This window comes from Cornus florida, unplaced genomic scaffold (genome assembly GCF_030987335.1).
Source record: "Cornus florida cultivar Cherokee Brave unplaced genomic scaffold, ASM3098733v1 CherokeeBrave_3.0.0_Hap2_Chr10, whole genome shotgun sequence".
NCBI lineage: Eukaryota > Viridiplantae > Streptophyta > Magnoliopsida > Cornales > Cornaceae > Cornus > Cornus florida.
This window is the reverse complement of record NW_026775580.1, coordinates 80,192,899-80,216,935: the sequence shown is the minus strand read 5'-3', so window position 1 is coordinate 80,216,935 and position 24,037 is coordinate 80,192,899. Positions and strand designations below refer to the sequence as shown.

Here is a 24,037-nt window from a genome sequence, read left to right as displayed (position 1 = left end):
AAAAGTACTAATTGATGTTGACTTCTTCGAAATGTGAAGCACTAGGTTAGTGCTGCACAATTTCCAGCCGAGCAGTTTTATTTCATTCACATTTATTATTACACGGAGTAGTGATTTTCCTTATTACACATACATCTGGTACTAGGCATGAATATGACTTTTGAGAAATAAAGTTGAAATATCAAGATTTCCCATACTTCTTTAAAATGGCCATAAAAATACATGTGAAAAATGTTTTAGGCGCGTGTCTGTAAATTTAAACTCTTCAAACAATATTTAATATTTTTCATTGTAATAAAATGCTTATTTATCTTAATGTGGATTGTGAATATAAATTTTCAGTGAATTTTTGGACATCATATATATATATATATATATATATATGTATGATATATTGTCTTCAGTGTGCTATTACTTTTTTTTCTTTTTCTTTTTCTTTTTTCAAGTTCTCATTCTCTATCCTTCAATTGAAATCGTATCTAAATTTACCCAAGAAAACTGAATTTTTTTCTTTATTTATTTATTTATTTCGTGTTTCTCATGTCCATTGTCAATTTTTCCAATCAAGTCGTCAAATGGGATTACAAATGTACATGGTGGTGGGATCATTTCAAAATAAATGGTGTACCATGGAAGATGCCTTTGGGGACTTTCATAATTAGATCCTCGTCCGTGTCAAATGGCATAACAAATGCGGGGGATACTCGTATTTTAGAAGGGGCCAGTACTTAATGTATTCTTGGGACAGTATTTTTATCTCTTATTTAAAAAGTGTGTAAAAAATATTCATCATAAATTAGTGTTATAATATTCATTTTACTCTTTTATTTTTTTAAAAATCTTAAAGAGTATATATGTTACTAATCTCATAGTAGAGGGCACGGTGCTATGTGCACATGGAATGCAATTTTTTTTCTTCTTTTAGAATTATTGAAATTCTTTATAATTATTAACTTTGATATTTATTGAATTCTGATTCTTTACCAAATTATTGCACATAAAATGCAATAATTAATTATTTATTTATTTCAGGTATGAAATTGTAGAAAATTTTCTATATTTTTAAATTAAATCTCATTTAAAATTCTTTTTTAGTTCAACATAAACAATCCTAGCTAAAATACAAAAATCATGGCAAAATAAATAAACAAATAAATATATGTATATTAAGGGTATAAATAAAAAAGAATTTATTTATTATTGCATTTCATATGCAATAATTTTGGTAAAGAATCAGAATTCAATAATTCTGAAAAAAAATAAAAAAATTCATTTCATGTTCACATAACACTAGGAGTTGGTTGCACAAAGTCCTTTTAAGTCATTTTACAAAATGATATATATATATATATATATATATATATATATATATATATATTGTATAAAATGTCAAGTAAGGGCACTTTAATCTAACTCTACTTTAAATATGTACCTATTTGCACAAATTTGATACATTAAGTGTATTTTTCGCACGCTTAGGGTGCGATGTGCATTGTAAGCATAGTATAAGGATATTTTATACGCTTGACCCTATTTTATAATGACTATTGCTTTATGGCTTGATCCCAAAGTCTCTCTCTTAATGTGTATCTCTCTTACGACAAGATTGGATCTTTTTCCCCGCACCGGTCACTCTCCTCACTCTCCACAGCCTCTTTCAGTTTCACATCAACTCACTAATTTATACAAAAATTAATATTATGTTTGGAAGCACTCAATCTGTGCCTTAATTTGAAATTTGAAGTCAAAATTTGTATTAAATTTTTTAGAGCCTATTTACATCCCACTTTTCTATAATTGTAATCCACATTTTTTTTTCCTCAAAAGTAAATGACATAAAAGTCCCTAAACTCATTAATACACCACTTCTATTTTACAGTATCATAATTACTATTTACACTATAAACTTTCTTTTTTCACATTCTTTACTTACCCTAATACTTTCCTTCTTTTTATTTTTTTTCTTTTTTTTTTTTTTTTTGGAGAAGATAATTTACTCAACTAAAATTATTAAGACAATGGATTAGTGTTCATCAAAAGGCAGTGAAACAATGTGCGTGTGAGAAATAAGATCCCGCCAAAGATTTCATTTGGCTTTGACGCTACTTTGATTGCAATTATTCTATATCATAAGAAGAAAGATGCTACTTTTATCCTGACAAAAATTGGAATCAGTGCTATAATATTTAGGCTTATTGTTGCAATCGGGTTAATGTTCCTTCCTTCTAATGGAGTACAATTGTAAAAAAGGGTAATTATGGTATTTAGAAAAGAAAATTACTTATTTATAGAATTAGGAATAAAAGTGACATTTCTTTTCATTAATAGTAATGTACAATTGTATAAAAATGAAGTGCTAATATTGTCTCTCAATTTTTTTCAATCCTAAATTCAAGACCTTGATTTGATGCCGCCAAATATCATATCGCTTTAATTATGACCATCAAGTCGAATTTAAATATAATATGTAGGTTTAGGGTTGGTTGTTTTTTTTTTTTTTTTTTTGAAAGGTGCAGCTAGAGTTTACACAAACCAAAGGCGCATTTTTCTTTCTTTCACATTTATAGTGTGGACTCCACATGTCTCTCTTAAATACTATTAAAAATTTACACAAACGATATTTATATATATACATTCAATTACCAAGCATGAAAAAGAGGGCAAGGCATACTAATTCAGTAATGAAGTACTCTGAGCGAGTATTCATGAGGTTATTAATATTGTTGATGTTGGTTTTGGTGAATGGGTGTGATGGGTGTTGGGAGCAAGAGAGAATCGGTCTTTTGCAGCTCAAAGCTTACATCAACAACCCATATGGCTCTTCTTCCTTGCCATCATGGGAGGACTCAAATGGTGAAGAAACCACTACTGATTGTTGCGAATGGGAACGGGAACGGGTTGTGTGTAATGTCTGTTGGGATTTATATGCCTTGGCATAGCAAATTTCTGTTTGGATTAAAGTGACATATGTTCCTGACGTTTATGAAATATTTATGTTTTATACAATTGGTGAATTTAATATATTATATTTCGATTCATTATAGAATTGATAGTGTCCATTTGATTACAAGAGATATTTATATATATGTTTGTGATGGCAATCAATGCATGATATATAAATAGTAATCATAAATGGTTCATAGTCGGTAATTATAGATGGATTCATAATTAATTAAGATTTGAACTGGATTCGCGTTAGGTTGAGATATATTGCGAGAGCCGTCGTATGCAATTGCTCCCTATCACCGTCATGGCATTTGACTCTTAAGTATGAGAAAATTATAGACTCTTTTATTAATTAATAATTACTTTGATTTATTCGGCGGATTCTTCGGGATCCTTAGACCGACACTTTGGGTAATTATGTAATTAATAGTTAGAGGGTTATATTTTCAATATTTGCATCATTGCTACTTGTATTTATTTTGTATTGATTATGGTTGATCACAAAGTAAATTCGAAGGCCTTCGTGTGTTTTTAGACAAAATGATTTATTATATATTTATTTATTTAAATTATTATTTTTGTCAAACAAATGTTTTATTGTGATCGAGCCAGAAATAATCAGAGGTACCAAAATAGATATATTAATTAAGTAGTCGGATTGATGGCTTTATTTATCCGATAACTAATTATGCATAGAGGGGTCAAAGTGCAATATTGACTTAGAGGTTATTTATTATTTAATTGGAGTTCAATTAATTTCTTTTAGTGGAGTAGAAATTAATTTATGAATTAATTGAATTGGGTCCATGGTCCGGGCCAATTATTAATTCATTGTAGCCAATAAAATAATAGGCCCAGTGGATTCTCACTCATAGCCCAACTTGATATTGGAATTATATTAGATTTGAGACATATGAATTAGAGATGGAGAAGGATTTGTTATTTCCTTTTCTTTATTTTTATGTTGTCTATAAATATACATGGTTTATGTATATTTTAGGGGTGATTTTTAGTAGAAGGAAAAAGGAATATATTTTCTCTCTCTAGAAAATTAGGGTTTATGTTCTCATCTAATGGAGGCTCCCACAAGCCTAGTTTTTCAAGGTCATTCATGGAGGCATATGAGTGATTCCTAAAGGCAAAACAATTACCAAGAAGATGGAGATCCAAGGAGAATGCATCTTGCTAAGGGATCTACAATAAGTGAGAACATTCACTTTAGAGGAAAGTTTTAAAGGTTTACTCAGACCTTTGATGTAAGTATTCAATCTGTTAATTGAATGATACATCATATTTTTATTTTTGCGTAAAACTTGTCTCTATGTGATGAATCAAGATCTATAAATCAAAATCCCTCGAAAAGTTTTTAAAACTTGCACGTTTCCCAACAGTGGTATCAGAGCATGGTTTGATTCATTACTAGAGATCATGATTTTATGAAAATCATCATTCATGGATCCAAATTTATATATGCATATGTATATATTTTTATATGATCATGATGTATGTATATTTGTGATTGGATGAATGTTGATGAATGTTTGGGCCATGGATGAAGCTTATAGGTTAAATTAATGTAATTTTATCTTTGGATGAATGTAATTAAGGCTTTGATTTAGCCGTTTGAAAGTTCAATGATGTAATTTAATTTTTTCCATTGTATTTCAAATTGTAAATATTTTTAAAGCCATGTAATCTTCGTCAAAGGATGCTATGAAGCTTCAAGAAAGTCCAAGAGGGTTAAATTAGGCTTCAGGAATTTTCTGGGATTTTTTAGAAATTTTCCGGAATTTTTCTGGAATTTTTTTAAGGCCTAATTTAATTTCTGGAATTTTTCGGCGATTTTCCGGTGACCGGAGAGTTGTTGGCGGCAAGGTTTTGGCCGAAGATCAAGAGGGATTGATGGGAAATAATCCCATGTGACGCGGCTAATGATAGACCCTCGCGCATTACTTAGAACATATAAATGTTAAAAGCTGAATCCATTGGCCATTTAAATTGCTTCTGTCTGTTATTTATTTATTTAACTGATGCATGGAATAATTAATTGTTTATTATTATTATTCATGCATTGGATCCATGATATTTAATTAAATGACTTGATTTATATTAATTAAATTATGAAAATTAATTGGATTTGATTACTAATTAATTAGAGGCCACTTATTGGGAAACGAAAAATTATTTTTGTAAATTATTTTTGAAGTGTGCCTCAAATTAAATATTAGTGAATCATTTAAGTCCAAATATTTTCTAAATTTAATTGGATTAAAATCAAGACGTTTTGCATACATTATATCATGTAAATGAATAAATTCAAAACCCTAATTATGAATGATTAAAAAATTAAGTGGGAGCGGGGATTTTTATACATTACCCCATGGCCTTCGTTATTAAAACCATTGTAATTAGATCTTCAAAAATAAGGCCCCACGCATGATTTGAAGAGTCTTAATATTACAAGAATGGTTGTCTCATGAAAATAATAATATTAAATATTCATTGTAATTAGATCTTTAAAAATAAGGCCCTACGCATGATTTAAAGAGTCTAGATTATAATGACAAGATATTTAATATTTTATTTTTCATTAGAGCATTAATAACGTTATATACTCAATCTAAAATCAATAGTGTTAGCTCCCCAACGGAGTGGTCTACACTAGGTAATTTTAGAAAGGCTAAACATAATCGGGAATCATTTCATATAGATAGACAAGGCATTGTCTTAAGAGATATGGAGATGATGGGATTTGCCCGCTAATAGCAATAATGAACTTCGCCAACCGAATAAGTTATTGGTGTATTGGTTATCCGATTTTTCATGCAGTGGTTAAGGGACCCACATACTATTTTAATGGAAGTACTCGCCTAATAGTAAATGAATCTCAACAATAGTAATAATGAACTCCTCTAACAGGATAAGTTATTGACATATTGATTGGTTGATTTATTATGCTACAGAGTTGAGGGACCCGCATTAATTAAAAGGGATTGTTCACCAATAATGATAATGATCTCTTGTTCGATTGAGATTTATTATATTATGTGGTTAACAAACTCATTTTAATTTTAAATATGCATGATAGTATTAATAATTCACCTTGCATATCGTATGAATGCATTTATATTCAGATGAATTATGTCTAATCCATTTATCTACTTGCTTACATATTCTATGATATTGGACCTCATTTATAATGACTAGAAAAGGAATTTAGATATTTTATTCACAACGTGGTGGTACAAATGTATTTACTACTCCTAAAACATAATCATTTTACTTTAAAATACCCAAGAGAACATTAATGCTTTGAATAAGTGAAATAAGGCAAATAAGATAAATTGGTGCAATATTCTAGAGTTTACCTCGAATACGCTCCAAAGCTAACATTTACATTATTTTATTTTCTTCAAGCATCATGTTAGATGTCAATAAGATATTTTGGTGAGATTAGATAGAGAGTATGCCAAAGTACTATATCAGACTTGAATAGCATCAAGATAGCCTAAGGAACTCCAGTATGAAATCGAATTTTGGAAAATGATTGTTTATTATTTAAAAATTAGCTGGAGATCAAAAGGGCTGACTTGAGTGGTAAGTTTCAAGTTGACATGATTATTACCTTGTTACTAAACTCATTCAATTCTGTTAGAGTAAACTAAATAAGGAATCAGTTTGAGTTCACATTCGCTGATATTCTTATAGAATTGGTAACAGATGAAGGGATAATCAAGAGTATGGGCGTTCCTATCAATCTAACCTAGTCTATACCATCTTCTTCTAGGCCCAAGTGGACGGGCAAAGCAAAGAAGAAGGATGATAATAGGACTAGACTAGCACAAAACATGGGTATTCAAAAAGGTTAAAGGGAATAAGGCAGTGTATGTTGAGGGCGAAGAAAACTGTTTCTTTTGTCGCTAACTAAAACACTAAAGGACGAACTGTTTAAGCAATGACGTGGCATAGGAAAATATATATTTAATCATTGAGTCATGTTATGTGGTTGCGTCTATTAATTCCTGATGGATAGATTCTGGAGCCACTAAACATGTTTGCAATTTATTGTAAGGATTTCAGGAATCCAGAAGCCTTGATGATATGGATATATATTTATCTTTTAACCTGATGCCAAGGTTGTAGTTAAGTCAGTGGGAGTATTACATCTGAAATTAGAGAGTATGAGGATATTAGTATTAGAGAACTATCTTTATGCACAGAAGTGAAACGCAATCTCATTCTTATTTCACTTTTGGTTTATAAAAACTGTGTTGTTATTTTATAAAACTGGTTTTATAAAATTGAATAGATATGCGATTGCTTCTGGTGCATTGAAAGATGATTAATATACTATAATCACAAACTTTTAAGATTTGCAGGATGTAGAAACTAATGTTGCATCTTCTAGATTGAATGTTAAGAGAAAATTTGTTATTCCTGACTCATTGTATTTTTAATGTCTATTTTTTGGTTGTTATCAATCAAAATAAGATTCAAAGATTGGTCAAAGAAGGTTAATTACCTAGTGAGGCAGGGGAGCCTAAACCAAACTTGTGAACCCTGTTTTGAAGGATAGATAACTCTTAGGGCTTAATCAGCCAGATGAAATAGACATAAAGGACAATTGGAGTCAGTACACACTGACACGTGTGGTCTTATGAACATCCAAGCAAGATTACTCACGTTTTGGATAAGTTTATCTGATGCAACACAAGTCTTAAACTCTTGGTATTTTCTGAGAAGGTTAAGACTGATGTGGAACACATATTAGGTAAACTTATCAAGACATTTCGATCTGATCGATGATATGAGTATTTCTTGGGATAGTGCAAAGACTATATGGTCAATGAGGGTATTATGTACCAGTTTTCCGCAATTGACGCTAAATGTATTTAGGTGTCAAATAGGAATAACAGAATTCCACTTAACATGGTTAGATCTATGATCAGCTATGCTACATTATCTCTTTCATTTAAGAGTTTAGCGTTAATGACATTGATGCGCATTATGAACTGCATTCCATCTTAGTCTGTCTCAAGGATACCGTTGAGCTGTGTTTTTTACTAAATATTAGTTTGAATCATATGCACATATGGGGTAGTCTTGCACATGTGCGCTTGATATGGACAAGTAAGTTGGAAGCAGATCATAGGCATGCTAGATTTGATCGCTACTCTAAATGTCACTAGGATGGATTATTTTATGATCTCAAAAATAAAAGTTGATTGTTTTCACTCACTGTTTATCTATAGGAGAATCATATACCTAGTAGCATAATGTTAGAGAATTTGGTATGAGTACCAGATGTACCACATGTGAACACACTTATTATAGAGATTGAGAATAATATATGAATTCCCTATTGATGCGTTAGCATCATCTACTACACAGATTCTTGCATCGGTACATTGATGTAGTGGGAGGATTATCATCCAATTCGACAGAATCATGTTTTTAGGTGAGACCATTATGGACATCCCTGTTAAACATGAGTTGGACCCAGTAAGCTACACGGAAGCGTGAACCGATGTGGATACAGATCGTTTTGGTGAGTTACTATGAAATCAGAGTTGGAATCTATGTATTCTAATAAATTCTGGGATCTTGTAGAACTTTCTAGTAGGGTGATTCCTATGGAAGGCAAGTTAATCTACAAAAAGATACCAGAAGATTTCTTAGTGAATAAATCATGAGTGTACAAGGGAATGTCATTATTTTTCTAATTCTATATATATTGATGACATCCTACTCATTTAGAATGATGTGGAAGTTTTGTCATCAATAAAGAGGTAGTTGTTCAATTACTTTTAAATGAAGGATTTTCAGGATGTAAGCTAGATTCCTAGGATCAAGCTTTTGCAAGATCAGGTTAAAAGGAAAATAGGCTTATCTTAATAATCCTACATTGATAAAGTTTTGACCAGGTTTGGTATGCATAACTCAAAGAATGAGTTCTTGCTTTATTGATATGGATGACTCTCTCTAATAAGTAATTTTTCAAGACTATCAAAGGAGATTGAGCAAATGAGACTGGAACAATATGTTTTGGCATATGAGAATCTCATATATGCCATGGTCTATACCAAACAGGACATCCGCTACATAGTAGGGATAGTCAGTAGAGATCAGTCCAATACTGGACTTGACAACTGGTTTATTGTGAAAAATATCATTAAGTACCTAAGGAGAACCAATGATATCATATTCATTTATGGATGTGATAATATGGTCCTAGTCAGGTATGCTAGTTCTGATTTTCAATCAGAAGTAGATACTATGAGGTTCATGACTTAGTGTATGTTCACTTAATGGATGGGAGATCAGTTGGTAGATTGTTAAGCAGATTTCAACTGCTGACTCAAACCTGTAGGTGGAATATATTGCAGCCTTAAAGGCGGCAAAGGAAGCCTATTAGTTTGATCTCACTGATTTAGAGGTTGTGGAGTATACTAGCCTGCCTATTGAGCTATGTTGTGACAATAGTGCAGAAATAGTCCAAACCAATGACCCAAGGTTCCATAGATGAACAAAATACACTAATAGGAAGTATCATGTTCTACATGATATTGTCCGGCAAAAAAATGTACTTGTGGCTAGAACATTGCATTGGAACACAACTTTGTTGATCCATTAACAAAGGTGTCGTCGATCAATAGTTTTGATCAACACCAGGATAACATTGGAGTTAGATGCAATTTGAATTGGCTATGAAGAAAATGTACTTGTAGCTAGAACATTGCATTGGAACACAACTTTGTTGATCCATTATCAAAAGTGTTATTGATCAATAATTTTGATCATCATCTGGATAACATTGGAGTTAGGTGCAATTTGAATTGGCTATGAGGGCAAGTGGGAGCTGTTGGGATTTATATGCCCTGGCATAGCAAATTCCTGTTTGGATTAAAGTGACATATGTTCCTGACGTTTATGAAATATTTATATTTTATACAATTGGTGAATTCAATGTATTATATTTCGATTCATTATAGAATTGATAGTGTCCATTTGATTACAAGAGATATTTATATATATGTTTGTGATGGCAATCAATGCATGATATATAAATAGTAATCATAAATGGTTCATAGTCGGTAATTATAGATGGATTCATAATTAATTAATATTTGAACTGGATTCACGTTAGGTTGAGATATATTGCGAGAGCCGTCGTATGCAATTGCTCCCCTATCACCGTCATGGCATTTGACTCTTAAGTATAAGAAAATTATAGACTCTTTTATTAATTAATAATTACTTTGATTTATTCGGCGGATTCTTCGGGATCCTTAGACCGACACTTTGGGTAATTATGTAATTAATAGTTAGAGGGTTATATTTTCAATATTTGCATCATTGCTACTTGTATTTATTTTGTATTGATTATGGTTGATCACAAAGTAAATTCGAAGGCCTTCGTGTGTTTTTAGACAAAATGATTTATTATATATTTATTTATTTAAATTATTATTTTTGTCAAACAAATGTTTTATTGTGATCGAGCCAGAAATAATCAGAGGTATCAAAATAGATATATTAATTAAGTAGTCGGATTGATGGCTTTATTTATCCGATAACTAATTATGCATAGAGGGGTCAAAGTGCAATATTGACTTAGAGGTTATTTATTATTTAATTGAAGTTCAATTAATTTCTTTTAGTGGAGTAGAAATTAATTTATGAATTAATTGAATTGGGTCCATGGTCCGGGCCAATTATTAATTCATTGTAGCCAATAAAATAATAGGCCCAATGGATTCTCACTCATAGCCCAACTTGATATTGGAATCATATTAGATTTGAGACATATGAATTAGAGATGGAGAAGGATTTGTTATTTCCTTTTCTTTATTTTTATGTTGCCTATAAATATACATGGTCTATGTATATTTTAGGGGTGATTTTTAGTAGAAGGAAAAAGGAATATATTTTCTCTCTCTAGAAAATTAGGGTTTATGTTCTCATCTAATGGAGGCTCCCACAAGCCTAGTTTTCCAAGGTCATTCATGGAGGCATATGAGTGATTCCTAAAGGCAAAACAATTACCAAGAAGATGGAGATCCAAGGAGAATGCATCTTGCTAAGGGATCTACAATAAGTGAGAGCATTCACTTTAGAGGAAAGTTTTAAAGGTTTACTCAGACCTTTGATGTAAGTATTCAATCTGTTAATTGAATGATACATCATATTTTTATTTTTGCGTAAAACTTGTCTCTATGTGATGAATCAAGATCTATGAATCAAAGTCCCTCGAAAAGTTTTTAAAACTTGCACGTTTCCCAACAATGTCATCACACGTCGTGTCATCAAACTCTCACTTAATTCTACACGAGAAGATGCGTGGTATTTAAACGCCTCAATATTTCTTCTCTTTGAATCAATCGTAAGCCTAGACTTAACTAATAATTATATGCAGGGAAGTGTTAAGAATGAAGGTTTGCTTAACTTCTGTATTCATCATCTATCTATTCATGTGAAGGATTGCATATAAGGATTGTCTATTCCTTTTCCTTTTATTTTTTATTCGCTTTTTTAAAACAAAGTTGTGTGTTATTGCTAAGATTTCAAATTACATTTTATTCTCTGGCAGGTTTTGAAAAACTATCAAGATTGAGCAATCTACGTATCCTTGATCTGAGTGAGAATCGTTTCAATAACAGCATATTATCATCTCTAAATGGACTTTCATCTCTCAAGACTCTAAAACTACGAGCAAACAACTTGACTGGGCAAATTTATATTCAAGGTGAATTTTAATTTTGTAAATTAATTTATTTTCAAATTTAATGGTAAGGGGAAACTCACTTCATATTTCCTTGGTGATCAATTTATTGTATATACTGCGCTTTAATTAATTATTTAATTTTTCATGTCTTGTTTAGACTTTGATGGTTTGAACAACTTGAAGGAGCTGGACATAAGTTTGAACTATCTCAGTTGTATTGTGACCAAAGAAGGTATGAAGAAGAAAACACTGGATTACTCACCGCAAAAGAAGAAAAAAAATACTAAAACTTTTATTAATATATATATATTCCATGTAGGCTCTTGAATGAAAAATATATAGTTGTATGGAAATTGAAATATCAAGACAAAAGCTACTTCATATGATCACCTTCACAATAATATTTATATTTGATCTTAGCCGGTAGCTAGTACTTGTCACCCAAATAAGAAGAAAGGAATATGAAATACACACACACACACACACACACACATATATATTTATATAATATTTCCTATGAAGGATTTCAGAATTCTAACTTCCATTACCATTTAATATTTTACAGGTTTAGCGAGATCTCCAAGTTTGAACAACTTAGAGTTCCTTGATTTGAGTTCAAATCTCTTGAACAATGACATATGGCCATTTGTGCAAGGACTTCCATCACTGAAGACACTATATATGAGAGGAATGAAATGGAATGTAACAATTCACAGTAAAGGTAAGCCTATTTATTTAATTACTATAGAATTTGCATTCACATCAAACATTTTCCTTACTTAACTTAAAATTTTATAAATTTAAATTTCTTTCACTCCCATGCATGATGCATCTTCTAATATATACTCCATGGTTATTAATTTTTCAGACTCTCAAAACCTTAGAAATATGGAAAACTTGTTCTTGGATGATGCTACTCTCAACAATGACTTCCTTCCAAGCATTACTATAGTGATGACTTCTCTTAAAGTATTGTCACTACAACATTGTGGACTCACCGGCAGCTTACCTGTTCCAGGTAAAGATAGAATTATAAAAATTATATGATAGAATTATAAAAATTATATATATATATATATATATATATATATATATATATATTCTTTTATGCTGCTAGATGAAAATTTTAATATATTCTGCCAATTAAGTTAATTCCAATCAATCAATTTAATCTTGTTTAGGATTGTGTGAACTGAAGAATCTTCAGGAGCTTGCCCTCCATGATAATAAAATAGAGGGTGAGTTGCCTCAATGCATGGAAAATTTGACATCGCTTCAGATTTTGGATCTCTCTTCCAATGGCTTCACTGGGAATATCGCCTTGTCTCCACTTGTAAAACTGAAATCACTGGAATACCTTGTGCTTTCAGACAACCCCTTTCAAGTCCCAGTCTCATTTACATCATTTTTCAACCATACAAAACTCAAGTTCATTGAAAGCATGAACAACGAATTGTTGGTAGAAACAGACGACAATCAGACTGATCATTTGGTCCCGAGTTTCCAACTGATCCGTTTTCGTTTATCTGATCGTGAAGTTGGCAATGCCAATAGCAGCACTACTGGAGCCTTTCCCAACTTCCTCTACTACCAAAAGGACCTCCAAATTGTTGAACTTTCTCGATTAAACTTCAGTGGAAAGTTTCCGAATTGGTTGTTGGATAACAACACAAGACTGGTTACACTTCTTCTGCCAAATAATTCATTCACTGGACCTGTCTTTATCATCACATTCACATCCTGAGCTTTTGGCATTTGATATCTCCAACAATGACTTCTCTGGCCAAATTACGAGCCACATTGCTACCATTTTTCCAAGTCTGAAATTTTTAAACATGCCTGCTAATGGCTTTGACGGTGGTATTCCTTCTTCATTAGGTGATTTGTCGTCTTTAGAGTATCTACACTTATCGAATAATAATTTGTCTGGCGAAATACCTGGAGAATTGGCTATGGGTTCCTATCGCTTGAGTTTACTGAAACTATCCAACAACAACTTGCAAGGTCCAGCATTACCAACCTACAGTAACCTCAGAATTATTTGTATCTGGACCAAAATAACTTTACAAAGATCCCAGACAGCTTATTGAACTCTTTTTTCTTGTTCACATTGAATATCAGTCGCAATCATTTGTCTGGTGAGATTCCTGGGTGGATGGGGAACACATGGATTATTGAGTTTGGTATGTCCAATAATCATTTGTCTGGTTCCATTCCAATTGAATTTTGTCTACGTGTTAGTCTTGAGCTTTTTGACCTCTCTCAGAACAATATTACTGGAACCATACCTTCTTGCTTCAACCCACCATATGTAAGACAAGTTCTTCTGTCAAAAAATAGACTACATGGACCATTAGCCACTGCATTTTATAACTGCGGTTCATTAGTCACCTTAGATCTCAGCCATAACTACTTAACTGGCCCCATTCCCAATTGGATCGGAACCCTTTCTAGTCGAGCATCCTTCTGTTGAGAAACAATACTTTTGAAGGCCACATCCCACTCCGTTTATGCAGTTTGTCTCAGTTGAGCATGATTGATCTTTCTTTGAATAACTTTTCCGGCCACATTCCTCCTTGCTTAAGTAGCATCACTTTCCAGGGACTACTTAGCAGTAAATCTTTTCTGGGAGCAATTGCTGTATCCATTCCATGTTTACATTTCACATCATTCTTGGGTGATGATCTAAAAGTGATGTCAAAAAGGTGGGGAAACATGTATATCGGTGATTATCATGATATTATCCTCGAAAAATCACAAGTAGAGTTCACAACAAAAGGAAGTTCCCGCTTGTATCAGGGAATCAATCTTGACCTCTTCTCAGGAATCGACCTCTCGTGCAACAATTTTACTGGCTACATCCGAAATGAACTTGGGAATATAGGTGAAATCAGAGTGCTAAACCTGTCTCACAATGGTCTAAGCGGAATGATCCCGACATCATTTTCATACCTCCAGAATATAGAGAGCTTAGACCTCTCCTTCAACAACTTGAATGGGAAAATTCCTTCACAGCTTACTGAGTTATACTCTCTGGCCAAGTTCAATGTATCGTACAATAACCTGTCCGGCAATATACCTCAGAGCCAAAGTTCTGTCCAATTTGATACATTTGATAATAGTAGCTACATCGGAAATCCACTCCTTTGTGGACCACCACTTTCAAGAAATTGCACCGCCGCTGTTGAGCTATCTCCATCAACTCCCAGAATCATGAATAGCAGTGAAGGGGACAATGCCTTTATGGACATGGATTCTTTCTATGTGAGTTTTACATCGTCCTACATAATTATGTTCTTGGGGATTGCAGCTGTTTTTTACATCAATCCCTACTGGAGATTCAGCTAGTTGAGGTCTCCGTCACCTCTTGTTACTACTTTGTTGTGGACAGTTTTCGGAAACTATTTTCTCTTGGAAAATAGCTAGACATGTGTGTCTCAAAGTGGTTAAATTTATGGAACCCTTTTTGTTTCTTTTCTTTTCAGTGCTGTTTCAAATTACTAAATAACATCTTTTAGTTATTACCAATCATGAATATTGGTTTATTATAAAATAAATTTGATGTTTAGTAATTGAAATTTTCTACTTCTTCCGCAGCCTATATTGTTATTACTTTAAATTTCACTACAAGAAAAAAGGGCTTCTACGAGGGGCCAAAAACGCCGTAGAAACGTATTCACGGCGCATTCTAGGCCCTCGTGTATGAGGGTTCCGTAAATACTCAATTTTTTATACGGCGAAATATAACTGCCGTAGAAACGTTTTCTACGGCGAATTGTAACTACCGTAGAAAAATTTTTTACGGCAAAATATAACTGCCGTAGAAAACTTTTCTACGGGGAAATATAACTGTCGTAGAAACGTTTTCTATGGCGAATTGTAACTGCCGTAGAAACATTTTCCACTACGAATTGTAACTGCCGTAGAAAACTTTTCCACGGCAAAATATAACTGCCGTAGAAATGTTTTCTACGGAGAATTGTAACTACCCGTAAATAATATTTACGGGGGTTTCAAGCTCCCCGTAGATAACATAATTTTTTTAAAAAAAAAATTATAAAATATTACCCTTAAATGCTACCTAATCATTCACACAACCTGCAATGGGTATCAATTAAATATATATATATATATATATAACTATAACATTACCCTTAAATACTACCTAATCATTCACACAACCTGCAATTGGCATCAATTTTCAATTATCATTTAATTCAAAAATATATCAACACATTCATAGTTTCAATTCTATATGTTAATGTCAATAACCATAACCAAAAAAATATCTTGAAATACCACATTAAACATATTAAAAGACTTAAAATATTTTTACAATTCAAGAATTCATGATTGATCAATGTGCCAAAATAGGAAGTAAATTCATTTGCAAAAAAAAATAAATAAATAATCAATTTCCTAACAATTAAGTTTCAATCTACACTTTTCAAAAACACCACCTCATTTTCCACAGTACAAAATCCAAGCAAGTAGGTGCTCCCATTGATTCAGCAGCCAAAACTCGAATAGCAGGGTTGATAAACTTGGCAGCCAATGTAACCCTAGATATCAAACCTTCACCTAAATTTTTTTTACCAAAAAAAAATGAAAAGCTCATCAAATTAGTAATAAAGATGATGTGGGAATAGAAAAGATGAATTAATACTTAGAAGTCATTAAACAAACCACATAGGAACTATTATAGTGTTTATTTGCGGCGCTTGCTCCAAATACTCCAATAATATGGTACCCTAAACTAAACCCTTAATTAATTAATATATATATATATATATATATATATATATATATATGCTTCCCAACCAAATTTTGTTTCACCCACTTACCAGAACCATCTCTTGCTGGGTTGAAACACACAAGCAGGAACTCATTCGTATCACACCGAAACGTTGACTTCTCAAAGTGATCCACCAGTGCCTCCTTCCCCTGCCAATTAACCATTTTAATTAATCATATCAAACCCAAAACTTATTACTATATATTATGTGTGTACATATATATACGTTGATATATGCACACGCTCTCACTTCAAAATCATTTTTATTTATCCACTAGGGTACTCGCCTCTTAATAAAATGAATTTATAGCCCTCTTTTTATTTTGTTATATATATATCTCACTTCCCTAATCTGTCTTTTAAAACTGATTTTTATTAAGAGGAATCATTGTAGTTATTAGACCATTTTTTAACTCGTTATAATGTAAACTTCATCTGAAACCAAGCAAGCACGCCAAAGTTTATTTATTTCCCTTTTTTCTACAACAGCTAGCACTTTTTTCTGAATAAAAATGAAAATTACAAGAGCTGCATAAAGATCTGTGACTTTTCCAAATTCTTTAACAGGAATTATCCCAAGTACACAACTTAAGTATACTCTTTATTTTAACCAAATAGTGCACCATCCTAAGAACACAAAAGACTACATAAACAAGAACACATACAGCAGTATCTAATTTGCATCTTGAGGTGAAGCAATCCTCCTAATTCACCCCCAAACCTCTTTTTTAGTTCCAAGACGAAGTCATAAACCTTGTTGGGGTCACAAAGAGAACTGAACACACTAAATAATGAACGAGTAGGTCTTTGAGAATTCCCTTAAAGGGACCCCCTTCTCTGTAGTCTCTTTATAGGTCTGAGTAAGAATAATGAACTAGTAGGTCTTTGAGAATTCCCTCTTTCTTTGAAATTAATATCATTATTCGTTGCTATGGCTCTCTACATGACAAAAGTATTTTGGAATCTCTTTTTTCCTTTTAATGAATAGCTGGGATGATGCTAGCATAAATTCCTTGTATCTTATGTGGTCTTATCACATGAACCTATGCAAAGTATCCAATTAGGAAAGAGTCAATGCATAAAGATGTTTATCTTCTTAAAAAATCTTGATCGCGGAAAATAAATTTAAAACCTATATATTTTTATGTTGCAAGAAAATGTGTTATTTATCTTACCAAACCTAGCCATATTTAAAGTTGTTTAATGCCTTATTCAATTACAAGTTTTCCTTTTCCAAAAGTGATAAACATGATATTCTGGTTTACTAACTTCATATAAGAAAGCCAAGCTGCATTTCTTTAGCATAAGTGACAAGAAAAGCAAGCAAAGGTGGTGGTGGTGGTGGTGGTGGTGGTGGTGGTTGTGAATATATAGAGAGATTTTGGCTTTATAGCATGATTAAATTGAATTTTATCTCAGTCTATATGCTGTTTTATTTTATGATTCAACAAATTAAAATGCGATCAATGAAAACCATACTCCATCTACAACAATTCCCCGACCTCCATTTATGCAAAATAATTAAAAATATATATAAACAATGAAGAAGTCTATGATGCAAGTAATGCAGTATCACATTTCTATGCAATGGACTGAATTTTCAGAAAATCCAAGATTAGGTAATTTGGGATGCAACACAGCCTTAGGGAATGAGCCCTGAGAAATCTAAGGTGAAATTCCTGAAATTATTCTTTGTCGTCTTCTTATTTTAGTTTATTTGTTATGTTTTTTAAAGTTATAAGAAAGCTACTTTGGTAGGCCAGTCCTTCCTTTCATCAAGACTTTACCCAAACAACCAAAAGCCACAAAAAACAACCAAGTTATCATTCATAGTTGCTGTAAAAGAATACTTGTGGCTGTCAGCAATCTCAGAAGATAACATGAAAGATATCAAATCTATTATTCATAGGCACACAGCAAGACGAAGGATTTGTAACTTGAAGGTGGATTGCAAAGCGAGAGAGAGAGAAAGAGGCGAAGAATAAAGAAAAAAGAAAAGGGAAGCAAACACAAATACCTTAAGATGAACAACTTCACCATCCTAAATTACCAAAACCTTTTTTGTGTGTTCAACTACAGCATTAGCATCGCTGGATAAGAAGAATTCTCTGGGTTGCTCATTCTTTGAAAGGAATTTGTCGTCATGAAATGATGTTTCATTGTTCACATCATCTGTTATTGTTATTAGCATATCTTTTCTTTTTTTTTTTTCACAAGTATTGTTGTTAACATTTATTTATAAAATATTATGATTAACAAACAAAACAAGAGTTGAGAGTTATATTGTATGGATAAATTAAGTTCTATTTTCGAATAAATGTTAAACTTTTCTTAACAATTATACTATGATATTATTCTTTAAAAAGTTACATTCTAATTCTCAAAACTTGCTAAATATGTATCTGAGAAGTATTGGTACGTGGTTGAAATTTTAAAATATATTTCAAAATTATAATACGTATAGGAATCGAACACTCATCCATGAGTATCTGAGAAATATTGGTGTCCGACACAACATGGGTACGTCACTCTTGTAGAAGTATAGGTGCTTCCTAGGTGGCAGTTGGTAGTGCACCAGCTACTGGCTTAAAAATAAAATTTTCCTAAAATTCCATATAAAAATCAAATAAACGACCATAAAAACTGCTATGCAAATTAAAAACTTTCCATCAACTTTTAGGATCAAGAGAGAAGGGGAACAGATGAAAAAGAAGAATTAAAAGCAAGTAGAAAAAAGCTTCTGACAAAGATGCAATTTGGCATAAATAAAATTTGCAAGTGCACCAATAAAAAATGGAAATGTATAGTAACAGAAGGCTGCAAAGTGCAAACATGTATTAAATTATAAAAAATAACAGAATCAAGCCCTAAACAAATGTAATTCAAGTAGTCAAACATAAGCCCAAGAATTCCAAGCTGAATATCATATTAATAAATGGGCATTTGAAAATAAAGAAGATATATGAATAAGTGACTAAAAAAATTAATTCGAGCTTTCTTAATCTTGAAGCCTACTACAGAAGACCTAATGCCTTTGTGAGTGCCTATTATAGGGCTTCACCTATCATGGAATAAGATACTGTAGCAGAGCCTTGACTACCATGGGACTTCTTTGGATCCAACAAACCCAGTCACGCCTTAAAAAAATGCCTCATAGGACTTGTACAACAAAACCTATCTCAGGCCAGTGAAATCCCATTATGTGAAGTATTAAGAGAAAAAGGAACCTACTGATCATTAGTTCTGAAAATGGAGAATCTGTGTTATGTTCAAGGGCCTAAAGGATTAAAAAAAAATAACTAGAAAAATCTACACAAACATGGGGATATAGATGGTGATGGCATAGCTTTTTTTGTTTTCAAGAAATGCCGCCAATTCTAATTGGTGCACCATTCTAGTTTTCACAAAGTGATGTCAGGAGGGCTGAGATTCAACAATACATATAAATTAATAAAAGTTCCATTGAGAAAGATAGCTATAAATATTTTTAAGTTCAAACAAAAGAAAACAATGTATGGGTATATATCAAAACATAGTCTCAAGCTTCATAGAATTTTCAACATGGCAACAAGATATATACATCATTTCAGTTTAAATTTCACAGCCCCATTTCAGTTCAAAAGCATAGTCACAGAGATGAATTTATATCAAAATCATCTCACAGTTTTTATGAATTCAAGTACAGTCCAGAATTTTTGATACCACACAAGGCCATATATATATAATCTGAAATTTAAAGGCCCAAGAAGTTGCAATTCAATTCAATTCATCGTCAACCTCAATTTCAAAAATCAGGGACAAGCCCTTCACAGAATTTTTTTTTTAGTCCATTCTCCATTACCATAGCACTTCCTCCTTTTTCACATCACAGACTTATACATTCACAGCCCTAATAAACACAACCACAGATATATGTAGGAAATTCTAAATTCCCATTCCAAAATCAGAGTTCAAAAGTCAAATTTCAGGTTGAAGAGAGCTTACCCGAGAGAAAAATGAGAAAAACGAGAGAGAGAGACTCGGCCTGAAATTTTTGGCTGGAGAAGACGACCGGAACTGGAAATGTGGTGGCCGGTGGCGAGATGTGGTTTCTCCTTGACCGAGAATCGGCCAGAGAAAGCGAGACCGAGAAGAGAGGAGAGAGCAGCAGTGGCGGCCAAGAGGTTCGGCTGGAGAAGCTTGCGGCAGTGGGGTTTGAACAGAGAGCGAGGGCTTGGTGATGGTGTGAGGATGTGGGTTGATGGTGGTGGTGCCTCGGCGTGAGACACAGAGAGATAGAGATAGAGATAGAGAGAGAGGCTAGGGTTTTTTCAGAAAGAGAAGTGACTTTATTGCACCAGCGGGAATAAGACCCGCCAAATGATAAGTGAAAATTTCACGGCCCGCCAAATGATAAGTGAAAATATTTCACTTTTTACCATGATTTCAGTTACATTTTTCATTAATAGTGGTAAAAAACTTTTCTATCACAGTTTAAAATAATAGTATATTTTTTATTACGATTATTTTAAAACCGTGTCAAAGATTATTTTAAAACCGTGGCAAAAAAATACGTGGTAAAAAACTATTTTTCTTGTACTGAATAAATATTTTTTTATATTAATAATTTTTGTCTAATTAGATTACCTTTTGTTAAAAAAAAACTCAAAATAAAAGATAGTTTGTGGTTCAGTTTTAGAAAAATTATTTCATTTTTTATATTAATTAATAAATTATTTTTATATTAATAATTCTTGTCTAATTAGATTTCTTAATTAAAAACTCATAATAAATAAATAAATAGATAATTTGTGTTAAAATTTTATATAGAAACTCTTTTTAAATCAATTAATAAATATTTTTTATATTAATAATTCTTGTCTAATTAAATTTACTTTTATTAAAAAAAACTTATAATAAATAGACAAATAGGTAAATTGTGTAAAAGTTTTATAGAAATTTTTTTAAAATTTATTTTTTATATCAATTAATAAATATTTTTTTATATTAATAATACTCGTATAATTTGATTTTCTTTAATATATGCAAAGAGTTTCGGTATTTATTTATATAAAAAAATATTTATTAATTGATATGAAAAGAGTTTTTTTAAATAAAAATAAAAAACTCTACAAAATACTAAAATCTACATAATAAAATTTAAATTAACATATTTATCTATTTATTATTATGATTTTTTTAATAAAAGAAAATCTAATTAGAGAAGAATTATTAATTTTAAAAAATATTTATTAATTGATATATAAAATAAAATAATTTTTCTAAAACTCTACCACAAATTAACTTTTATTATGTGAATAGATTACTCTTACCAGACTTTTGGTTCTTTCTACTAGGATTTATTCTCTTAATATCATCATAACTAAATGGCTGGAGCAAAGGAATGAGCAAATTTGAACAGAAGTTCTCCTATTAATTATGAGTGAATCATTTGAACAAATTGAACAAATTTGTAAGACGCATTCTAAATGGCCAGGGAACAAGTAGAAGGGAAAAGGAATGAAACACAACAACATCAATAAATAAGGCGGTTCTACAACTACTAGTGTCATAAATTTACTAATTTAACGAAATTTATCATAACCTCAGTTTGTTGTCATTTTTATTCTTAGATGCATAAAAACACAACAACATCAATAAATAAGGTAGTTCTGCAACTACTAGTGTCATAAATTTCAAAGCATGAAAAGTCCTACAAGGCTAGTCATGTTTCTTTTGACCAACTCATATTCAAGAAATTAAATACATCTCCCCAAAACCCTATTAAAAAAAGATATAGAAAAAGAACAAAAAAATAATACCACTTTATTTTTTTAGATCAATTGATGAAGAGAATGATTTACAATGCTAGGTTTATTATTTTTTTTACATAAAATGATGTAGTTTAATACCACTTTATAGTTTTTGCAAAATAAAATAATCATGGGCAAAAAATTTTTGGGCGCAAAATTTTTCCGCTGTCCATTTTTTTAGGTATTGGGGATGTGGTGGGGGCGTACTGTGCCAAAAAAAATGCAGTGGGGCTTATTTACGGGGCAAAAAAGGCGCCTTAGATGTGAAATTTATCCACGGGGCAAAAAAGGCACTTTAGATGTGAAATTTATCCACGGGACAAAAAAGGCGCCTTAAAAGAACTTATTGTATTGCTTATTTACGCGGCAAAAAAGGCGTCGTAGATGTGAAATTTATTCACGGGGCAAAAAAGGCGCCTTAGATGTGAAATTTATTCACAGGGCAAAAAAGGTACCTTAGATGTGAAATTTATTCACGAGACAAAAAAGGCACCTTAAAAGAACTTATTGTATTGCTTATTTACGAGGCAAAAAAGGCACCGTGAAATTTATCCACGGGGCAAAAAAGGCGCCTTAGATGTTAAATTTATCCACGGGACAAAAAAGGCGCCTTAGATGTGAAATTTATCTACGGGACAAAAAAGGCGCCTTAAAAGAACTTATTGTATTGCTTATTTACGGGGCAAAAAAGGCGCGGTAGATATGAAATTTATCCATGGGGCAAAAAAGACGCCTTAGATGTGAAATTTATCCACGAGGAACATTTATCCCGTTAAAGGTGTACAAATATGCCGTAAATATATCTAAATATTCACGGGCTTTTTAATACGCCGTAAAAATATTTTTCTACGACGATTCTATAAAATTCTCGTGAAAGCATGTCCTATAACGTAACAATTACGATGATTCTTTTAAAAACTCCGTAAATAGTGGTAATCACGAGGCAAAATAAATAAGCCCCGTAAATACTATGTCGTAAAAGTCCTCTTTTCTTGTAGTGTTTACACTACGTTTGATTTTATTGTTTGGGTTTTGTATCAAATGATTAATAATTATTTTGCTCCACTAACACCGAATGCATAACTATGAAAAATACCAATATTTGAAATATAAGAAATCTTTCGCACATACAAATCTGCCCCCAATTCTTTCTCATGTCTGAGTCATCAGTGATGATGTTCGATCTTTGAATTGGTTAAAGTTATATATATGTTGTTTTGTAAGTTTTAATTGGGATACAAAACCGAAAATCCATTTTAAAAATATTGAGCAATATGAAATCTCAGCTTGAGTTGTAGTCATTCCAATTTGATAAAGTTTATGAGACTGATATGAAGCAATTGGCACTAGTGGCTGGAGTGGAATGTTGTTCATCAATTCTAATTACCAGTCACTTCTAATATTCATTTACTGTCAACAAGTCTTCTAAATTTTTATTGAAATTTCTTGCTTATATAAGTTATCAAATCTGAGTAATCTTTACTTAAGAAAGGAATCACATTCAGTTTGAATAAGATTTTAACAACTATTGATGACAACAGTTTTTAAGTACCTACAAAAACTGTTTAATAATATTGTCTCCTTTTTTTTTTTAGTTTTTTTTTCCCAAAAATATGATTTTTAGAAGGAAAAAAAAAAGAAGAAAAAAAAAATCATATTTATAAAGCTTTTGTCATTGTAAGATTTGGGAATTGTTACATACATGCAAGCTTCCATCCATAGGTGGAGAGGCCGATTTCTTATTTCAAAGTGGTATCTTTTAAGTAATAAGGAAACAAT

At 31.8% G+C, this 24,037-nt stretch overlaps 2 protein-coding genes across 2 annotated transcripts; one reads left to right on the top strand and one right to left on the bottom strand.

Annotated features, from left to right (window-relative positions):
- The first annotated feature begins 2,681 nt into the window (after nt 1-2,681).
- On the top strand, nt 2,682-15,019 carry LOC132277941 (cuscuta receptor 1-like). The gene is made up of 9 exons (XM_059779780.1): nt 2,682-2,853; nt 11,537-11,692; nt 11,829-11,903; nt 12,237-12,392; nt 12,540-12,689; nt 12,853-13,349; nt 13,417-13,670; nt 13,793-13,982; nt 14,126-15,019. Exons 1-9 carry the CDS (start codon nt 2,682-2,684, stop codon nt 15,017-15,019), a joined length of 2,544 nt encoding a protein of 847 aa, XP_059635763.1.
- An 825-nt stretch (nt 15,020-15,844) lies between these two features.
- Nucleotides 15,845-23,665, bottom strand: LOC132277940 (uncharacterized). Its single transcript, XM_059779779.1, has 4 exons — nt 23,646-23,665; nt 20,451-20,765; nt 16,516-16,615; nt 15,845-15,853 (listed from the first exon to the last, which is right to left on the bottom strand). The coding sequence occupies exons 1-4, from the start codon at nt 23,663-23,665 to the stop codon at nt 15,845-15,847; spliced, it is 444 nt and encodes a 147-aa protein (XP_059635762.1).
- Nucleotides 23,666-24,037: the final 372 nt, after the last annotated feature.

Bases quoted from the DNA above. Each gene is read 5' to 3' on its own strand.
- LOC132277941 (XM_059779780.1), top strand. From the start codon at position 2,682: ATGAAGTACTCTGAGCGAGTATTCATGAGGTTATTAATATTGTTGATG. The intron at 13,350-13,416 runs GTTACACTTCTT...TCACATCCTGAG, and splicing joins TGGATAACAACACAAGACTG to CTTTTGGCATTTGATATCTC. The intron at 13,671-13,792 runs GCAAGGTCCAGC...ATTGAATATCAG, and splicing joins AAACTATCCAACAACAACTT to TCGCAATCATTTGTCTGGTG.
- LOC132277940 (XM_059779779.1), bottom strand. From the start codon at position 23,665: ATGAATATTAGAAGTGACTG. The intron at 20,766-23,645 runs GTAATTAGAATT...AAAAAACCCTAG, and splicing joins ATGAATATTAGAAGTGACTG to CCTCTCTCTCTATCTCTATC. The intron at 16,616-20,450 runs GTAAGCTCTCTT...GTTAATTGGCAG, and splicing joins TTTTCTCATTTTTCTCTCGG to GGGAAGGAGGCACTGGTGGA.